Below are 9,562 nucleotides of genomic sequence, written 5' to 3'. Positions count from 1 at the left end.
TCATGTGTATTACTTTAAGCAATAACAGTAAAGCCAGTGTAAAATGTTAAAGGCCTCTACATGAGACGCATGAACTACAAACACATAAACGTCATTCCACTTTTTTATATTGTTTTTCCTGTCATCATTAATCTCTTGTTTTGCCCGTCAAATCCCTATTGCCATTTGGGTGGCCTCGTCCCCTTCCTGTACGCCGTACTGGCCCTGAATGGGGGCGTCTCTAATGGGGCATGTCTCACACTACCCATGTTATATGGACACAGGGAATTGAGCTGTTTTTGCTTCAGTGTGTGTGTGTGTGTGTGTGTGTGTGTGTGTGTGTGTGTGTTTGTGTGTGTGTGTGTGTGTGTGTGTGTGTGTGCGCGTGTGCGCGTGTGCGCATTTGTGCATGTGTGTGTGTGTGTGTGTGTGTGTGTGTGTGTGTGTGTGTGTGTGTGTGTGTGTGTGTGTGTGTGTGTGTGTGTGTAAAAGAGAAGGAAAGCCAGGCGGTCTGGATACTTCATCAGAATTCAGGCTCAGGGAAAACCAGCGGAAATGAATCCCACTCGCACTCCGAGCGTCCTCTTACACTGCCTGTGAACAACATCCAAATACAACCGCAGAGACACTGTGTGCTCCTCGCTAATGTTTATTCCATTATTCCCTGCTCAACGTGTGCTCTACTGCTGAAGTTTTGCATGAATTTAAAGTAGAGGACGAAACTGGGTTTTTTAAGACTTGAACCCTCTGGACTGTGAGGGTGTTTAGGAGGACTGGAGAAGTACTGTTGTGCCCTGACACTTAGAAACACATATGTGGCTAAAGCCTAATATCCAACAACACAAACAGTGCTACAATAATACATTAACAACATTTATGTACAAGATTGTGTTTTTGAGAAAGAAAGGATTATGCCCGGTTGGTGAAAAACTCCAATTTTGAAGTCCCGAAATTACTCACAGAACACACAGAATATTTGAAAGCAGAGAACTGATTTTACTGATGGTATATTGCTTTTTAATACCAGGCAAAATAATTTATTGATTGGTAAATGTTTGTTTTATTAAAGTAGTCAACACAGTTTCTATTAAGCCTTCTGTTTTAGTGATAATATATTTAGTTCCGCATAAAATATATAAAAACAGAATTGTCAAATATATTATTATTATTATTATTATTATTGTTGTTGTTGTTATTTTTATTATTGTTGTTATTATTTTTATTGCCATTAATAATAATAATAATAATAATAATAATAATAATTATTATTATTATTATTATTATTATTATTACCAATGAAAAATTATAGTGATAATATATTTTGTCACATTAGAATTATGAGGTTCTATCTGATATTTTTGTCAAAATTGAGTTATTGTCATATTCTTATTAATTGACAACTTATTTACATTATATGATGTTTTTTTATGAGTTGTTTACAATTTCAGACTTTTTATTTAAATAAACAAATGTTACACACATACTGTTTGCTATGGAATGCAAAAACTTTGAAGCTCAATGTCTCAAAATCATTCAGAACGCATAAAGAACCTTAATATTCCAAGGTGACAATTTAGTTAAACAGTATTTTTTAAAAACAAACAAACAAACAAACAAACATGTAATTATCAAAAAATGTCTAAATTTTTTGACACCCCAGTTAAATAATTATTAAATAGTAATTATTATTGTTATTTTTAATATTTATATCCTCATCTTTAATTGTATGATACTACTACTACTACTACTACTACTACTACTACTACTACTACTACTACTACTACTACTACTACTACTACTACTGCTAATACTAATAATAAAAACAATGATATTAGTTACTGCTTTATGCTGGCTAATTGCAGAATGTTATATGAATATAAGGGAATTATAATGATTTTTACATGTATTATATTTTATAATATTTACATTTGCATAAGCAACTTTATTCATACACATTTGAAGTCAGAATTGTTAGCCCCCCTGTTTATTTTTTTCCCAAATTTCTGTTTAATGGAGAGAAGTGTTTTTTCAACACATTTCTATATATAAGAGTTTTAATAACTAATTTTTAATAACTGATTTATTTAATCTTTGCCATGATGACAGTGAATATTTGACTAGATATTTTTTAAGACCCTTCTGTACAGTTTAAAGTGTCATTTAAAGGCTTAACTGGGTAAATTAGGTTATCTAGGCAGGTTGGGGTAATTAGATAAGTTATTGTAGAACGATTTTTTGTTCTGTAAACTATTGAAAAAAATATAGCTTAAAGGGCACATAGGTTACTCCTTTTTTCATATTTATTATTATAATTTATTATAAGTCTTTTGTGTCGCCAGAATGTGTCTGTAAAGTTTCAGCTCAAAGCACCCATCAGAGTATTTATTATAGCTGTTTGAAATGTCTGTATTATAGCTGGGAAAAGGTTGTTGCTGTTTTTTTTGCACTGGGCCTTTAAGGCGAGTCATCCCGCCCACCGTTCCCACGTAAGAACTTTACCAATCAGTATTTGATGCATTTTTTGTGGAGTTGCAACAATGAGTTCACGTACACACAGCGCAGACACGCAGACACACACACACACACACACACACACACACACACACACACACACACACACACACACACACACACAGATAGACAGTGAGAGAGACACGCGGCTGTGCTGATGAAGTGAATCTGAAGTGAATCCTGTACTTCATTACACACGTGCACACGTTTTAAAACATGTTAAACTTGTAAAACTCACTCTTGATCACGTCTGATGATGATTGATGATCCTAGCAAACTGAACAGACCTATTATTCCCGGTTGCTTTGTGCTCGTCCTGTCTTGTCGATATGATTTTACACATTACTGCACTCCTATGTAAAGTTGCGGTCGATCTGAAAACTGCTCCAATTGGCCAATCGTAAATTTGAAAAAAAAAAAAAGGACTGGGTGTGTTTATTTTTATTTCTTATCAAAGATCACAGAATAATTTTCTTAAAAAAAGACATTGGAAAAAAAAACTGACCCCAAACGTTTAACTTTTAATATTTAAACATAAGTATACATAAACATAAGTTTATAACATAAACATAAGTATACAGTAGCTCTGATTGAAGAGTTACAAATAAATAAAGTCTATGTTGGACTTTTTTGAAGTAAATATTTACTTTTCATATAATGATCAGATCTGAAACAGAGTTTTACCGTTTGAATAAAACCTGTGTTTGGCGTATTTGGAGTAAATGTTAGTCTTGCATCCTGTTTCAAAACTGAAACGTCACAGTCTGGACTGGCCAAAACCTCGCACTTAAAACAAACCTATGTAAGTAAACACAAATTATTAAGCAGAGATGTTTTGGAAAACACTAGCCTGCTCTTAGAATGTTAAGTGTACTTCAGTGCCCAAAAATGTGTGTGTGGACAGTACGTGTAAGTTATGAGTCCTGAGCAACAGAACGCCGGTGTAGATCCCAAACCTCTTCCTGTGTTGGCTTAAACCAATATTTACTTTCAGCCAAGATCTGCTCAGCTCACAGTAAAAAGAACCTCAGTGTTGCTTAGAGACTCTCGCTGCCAAAGAGAAAACACACACCCCAGCAGCTCGACAACACTTCATCCTTGAAGGAGCCACGCTTTAATGCTATTTTACTTTGAATTCATCTGCAATGAAGTCCTCATAACAGAGGCGAATTAAGGTGCCAAATGTCACTTTAAACATGCTGAGACCATTGGCGAATGTGTGCATGATAAAGACTTTGAATACGCATGCTTTAATGATAGAGTTTTGATTAATAGAGATTTATTTTGAGTTGGTTGCTTAGGCGGTTACTTTTAGTTATTTAGCAAACACTTTTGTCCAAATTGACTTACAATTGAAGAGGCATTCAGCGATTCAACAAGAAGAGGCAATACACACACTGATTTATTCATTTTCTTTTGGCTTAGTCCCTTATTTATCAGGGGTTGCCACAGCGGAATGAACCATCAACTGTTCCGGCATATGTTTTACACAGCGAATGGCCTTCCAGCTGCAACGCAGTACTGGGAAACACCCATACACTTTCTCGTTCACACACTCATACACTATGGCCAATTTAGTTTATTCAGTTTACTTATAGCACATGTCTTTGGTCTGTGGGAGAAACTGGAGCACCAGAAGGAAACCCACGCCAACACGGGGAGCACATGCAAATTCCAACTGGCCCACCTGGGACTTGAATCAGCACGTCCCACTTTATATTAAATGTCGCTTAGACCTGTAAACTTACATGGTAACTAGGGCCCCGTTTACACTAGTGCGTTTTAGTTTTAAAACGGCGTTGTAGAATGAAAACGATCCGCGTCCACACTCGCGTTTTACCCAGCGTTTCTGAACAGCTCTCCGTCCACACCAAAACGCTGAAAACGCACATCACGTGACCACACACACACTCTCGGGCAAGCGCTCCAGCATTTCTACCCAGATGAGAGCTCTGCTTGTCGGACTGCTCATCTGCACGCATCTCCCGCTTGATCTAATCTCACTATATTTGCTAAACGTGATATTTCATTCATGTTGTTGTCTTTATCTTACGACATAGGAAAATTCCCTGACTTTGGTCATTGGAATCTATTAAGTTACTTGTTCACGGGTAACATGTTTTGGTTAAGTGCAAAGATAAGTTAATGATTAATCCAGGTACATTGACTGATCGCTTGCCTTTATTTCCTACAATGTATAAACTTATTGTATGTTATACTTTTATAATTGTCGATTATTAAAACTGATATTCAGCAAAAGAGAGAGTGCGTTTCGTATTTTCACTGAAATTGAAAGGAGGCAGTTGTTATCGGCTCCGTTTTGTTATAAATATCCACACAGTAAAGATGACGCTCATATATGCAGCACGGCGCCTCAACATTTCTGCTGTCTGTTAAGTTTTCTAATATTAAAAAGAAAATAGGCAGTTCCTTAAATCATGTTTACATTTTATTGTTGAGAAAGTGAAACAACGTAGCCAAGGTGATGTGAATGAAGTTATAAAGTACACTGTTCCCTTTGAAGATTTACCCGTGTCCTCTGTATGTTTTCCATATCAAACTGAGAAGGGGGAGACTGCAGCCTTGATCAAACTTGCGAAGTCTTAACTTACAAGAAGAGGATGCGAGACTGAACTGTGTGTGGGCTACTTAATATTGAGGAAAAGCCCCAATCAGATAGGCGAACGTTTGCAGCCCCGCCTCCGTTTTCAGATGTCTCCGTCTTTCCCCATCCACACTGAGACGGAGCAGCAGCGTTTCAGAATGAAAACGGCCTCTCCAGCGTTTTCAAAACGCTCCGTTTTCGGCGCTCGAGAACTCCAGCTTAGTGTGGACGGATGGCGTAACCGTAGCAAAACTTATGCGTTTTCAAACTAAAACGCACTAGTGTAAACGGGGCCTAGATGTATAAGCAGTATGCTACTACAGTATATGTACACACAGGTACATAGTATTTACTTGTGTAATACTGGTGTAACAACACACATTACAACCCACTGAATAGTATGTGTAAGTTTAAATGTGTAACAGGACATTAATGAAACAATCTTTGGTAAACCACCCCATTAATGTAAATTACTGATTTGATTCTGTAATTTACCTTAAAACAACATATAAACATAAGGCATTTGTATAATTCTATCTACACTTATACTTTTTTTCCGCAGACGTTTGCTCTTGTTAAACAGCTGCACAAAGGTTTAGGTTTTTATATATTACACAGTAATTTGTGACCAATTTACACTCTATATTGAGTGAACAGCTCCTGAGGATTTACCCTGATGTACTATATAACAGAGTGTACATACACTGTAGTAACATACTACTTATACATCTAGTTTCCATGTAAGTTCACAAGTATAAGCAACACTTAATCTAAAGTGGGACCAATGTAGGTTAAAATGGTAGAGAAATGAAGCGTGTGTTTTCTACTGGTGGTTTGTCAAGCCCACTCACCTAGTTATTATTGTATGCACACTGTAAAAAGTGATTAATTAATTTGCTTAAATTGAGTAAACGCTTCGCCTTAAGTGACAAGTTGACTTAAAAAAAATAAAGAAAAGAGTAAACTCATTGTAGCTTGGCACATTTGAAGCGATAGGTCACCCAAAAGAATAAACATTTACTCACTATTTACACTCCTTCTAATGTTTCCAAACCATTATGAGTTTATTTCTTATGTAAAACACAAAATAAATAAGATATTTTAAAGAATGTTGGAAACCTGTAACGCTTAACTTCCATAGTAGGAAAACAAATACTATGGAAGTCAATAGTTAAAGGTTTCTTTAAATTATTTTCTTTTGTTTTTAACAGAAAAAAGAAACTCATTAAGGTTAGAAACAAGTAAAGGGCGAGTAAATAATGTGAGCTATATATTTAAGCTGACTTCATTTTTATTAAATATTTTTATTTTTTAAGTATAGTCTACTTTAAAACCAACAGGTTTACTCACTTTTCATTTTTTTTTAAGTGAAGTTAGTCAACTAATCTTTTTAACAGTGCAGTCTGAAATATATTGATGTGTTTTGTGCTTGTTATCCAGGTGCAGTGGTTGAAGACGGTGGGCTGTCAGTCAACCTCAGGTCATCAGATGAACAGAAAGAAGCTATGGTTTATCAAGTGGACACTGTCTCTTCACCTCAGCCAGAGGCAAGTACCCTTATCTGACATAGACAGAACTTATTTCTTTAGGAAGCAAGAGTGATACAGTGATATCTGCTTTCCTATAGCTACAATTGTGGAGCAATCACCAAAAATAGCAAGGTTGTAGGTTCGATTTCCTCAAAAAAGCAAGAAGTTATCAAATGAGTACCTTCAGTGCAGCTTTTGTTTTAAATGTTATATAACAAGCAGGAAGCACACATAAGACAATGATGACATTTCATAGTAGGTTTCATTAATATATCAACAAACATTTTTTTTTATTACAACTAGTGGGATTTATTGATAAAAGACTGGCTATGGTATTATTATTTGTCTTTATTGTCGAAAAGTCTTTTTATTAGACTTATGGATGTATGTTAGCCTATTTTACTCAATTATTATTATTATTTTTTGGAGTGACTGTAACAGCTCTCCTTGAATATGACTGGTTGAACAACATTTCATGAATTATTAGTTTTTTTGTTTATTTTAAAGGTCATATTTATTTTAAAGAGGAGCTAGTATGCAAAAATCATTTTTATACAGGGGTTTAAACACAGTTGTGTGGCAATATACATACGGTCTGTGAATATAACCAGCTTTTAATAGGATAATTTGATTAATTTTAGTTTTTATAATCACACTTGATAAAAACAGTCTGCAGAAACACTTTGATTGGCATTCTCTCTTTGTAGGTTTCATCAAAGGGGGAAACCCTCCCATTAGTACGGTGGCGGAAAATGCAAAACAACATTGCAAAGTGTAAAAGGCTTTTACAAAGCTCGAGACAAATTTACATTTTGGAATACAATTTTACCTATCATCAGACACAATTACATAGGAAAAACAATTTTATCAAGGACAAAACAAATTTACATTTTAGAAAAAAATTAACAAGAAGCAACACACTTTTGCAAGTCCCGAAACAAAATTACAATTACATATTCCTTAAAGAAAGGGAATGTACCATGCACCTGAAGTGTCCCGGAATGTACCACGCACCGAGAGTGACTTGGGGAAAAGTTTTGTTGTTGGTGAGCGCTGTAAATTCGTGCTGGGGAGTACATGGCGTAAACAAAGTTCATGGTGACCGAACATGGACTGTAGTCGAGGGTTGTTTTGCCCGTTTTGTGGCAAACACATGAGCAGCTTAACGCGGTTTTGCTTTACATGTGGTCGGTGTTTGGATTATATAAAGGATGCGGACCAGACTGAAACACCTGACATACTGCATCAATGTGTTCAATATTTTAACGAGGGCCACTCGTACGCTATTACCGTGGACATGATGTCAAGTCTACACGGTGTAAACATCTGCTTGACGACTCTTAACAGTAATGAAGCCGGTGTTACGGTTTAACTGGTGTCCGTGTTAACTGAGGCCCCTTTTCAGATGTAAACTATTGATGTTTGCAGATTGACAGATATGTAAATTTTTTCACAACAACAAAACATGCCCATACCAAATAAATATTCTTATTACTTGGTGTCAGTGTCACTGTAAGAATTATAGATTGTAATATTTGTGTGGCAAAACAGTAAATAACCAAAATTAATGTAAAGAAATAATTATAATTGACATCATGACATGTCATCAACAGGATTTGAACCCAAGTCAAAATGTTCTGCGTGGGTATCAATCGACCTGTCTAACTACTCGAGTTACTCAGGTCTACAGGTTGAGCTCGGTTTTGATATCTTTATCAGTCAACATGTGCCGTGCTTTGATTGTTTTCATGTACTTGCGTTTACATGTTTCTACATTCTCTAACGCTGATATTTTCTCAGAATAGCTCTAATATGTTTTATCCCAGTTGGTCAAACCATGATTTTTATAGTTGTAGACTCGTGGTAACCTGTGTATACAAAGTCACACACAAGCTGATATTTTCCGGTGCGTGTTACATTCAGGGTCATTTTGGGTGTGTGGTACATTCCCTTTCCGTAAGGAATCTGTAATTGTAAATTTGTTTCGATACTTGTAAAAGTCAAAAAGTGCTTCTGCAGAGTTTTTATTAAGTGTGATTGCAACAAATAACATAAATAATTTTTTTTCCCATTAGAAGCTGGTTATATTCACAGACTGTTATATAAAAGGGATTTTTGCATAATAGGTCCCCTTTGAAATAAAGTTTAATTATATAGTTATATATTTAAATTAAACTATAACTAAGCATTCATGAAATGTTGTTCAACCAGCCAGATTCAAGAAGAAAAACTAAAGACTAAAAAAAAATAGGCTAACGCTTTGAATCTGCCACTATACTGACACATAGGCATTTGTAGCTCCGCCCTCTTCTTAAAAGAGCACAATCTCATTTGAATTTAAATCGACAGTCATCAAAACGCCTCAATTTCGATCACAGCCTAACAGGGGCAGTTTCAAAAAGCAATTAAATATTTGTGGGGTATTTTCAGCTGAAACTTTTAATTCACACACTACGGACACCAGAGACTTATTTTACATTATTTAAAATCATTTTTTACTTCATTTAAAAAGGGGCATTATAGGTCCCCTTTAAAGTTGGATTTTTGCAATTAACAAACCATTAACTACTGTATGACTTTTGCATCAATGAACTCCTAGTTAGCAGCTTATTCATAGTTTGTAAAGTAATAGATCATTTCAGGTATTTGGTAGGATTAGGGATGTAGAATATGACCATGCAGAAAATGTACTTGTACTTTATATGTACTAATAAACAGCCAATATGTTAACAATATGCATGCAACAAGCATCTATGTAATAGTTAATAGAATTGGTCCCTGTGCTAAAGTGTTACCAATTTAATTACTATGATTCTGATTTTTCCTGCTTATAATTTTTTGCTAAAAAACTTGTCTTTTAACGTTTGTATAAAGTAAGAAGCAAGTACTGATTGTCTGTGCATTGTACTATTTAGGCTTTTTAGGATACATGTACAGA

At 35.3% G+C, this 9,562-nt stretch overlaps 1 protein-coding gene across 3 annotated transcripts in view; it reads left to right on the top strand.

Moving 5' to 3' along the window:
* si:ch211-185a18.2 overlaps positions 1-9,562 on the top strand; it is a 297,371-nt gene that overhangs the window by 211,677 nt on the left and 76,132 nt on the right. For all 3 annotated transcript variants that reach the window (NM_001441598.1, NM_001441597.1, NM_001258228.2), the window contains one exon: positions 6,536-6,642. In NM_001441598.1, coding sequence (NP_001428527.1) covers positions 6,536-6,642 — 107 coding nt within the window. The remainder of the gene's footprint in view (positions 1-6,535; positions 6,643-9,562) is intronic.

The sequence above is a fragment of the Danio rerio genome, chromosome 17 (assembly GCF_052040795.2).
Source record: "Danio rerio strain M-AB ecotype USA chromosome 17, GRCz13ab, whole genome shotgun sequence".
Classification (NCBI taxonomy): Eukaryota; Metazoa; Chordata; class Actinopteri; order Cypriniformes; family Danionidae; genus Danio; species Danio rerio.
Note: the sequence above shows the minus strand (reverse complement) of the source record. Positions and strands in the feature narration are given on the sequence as shown.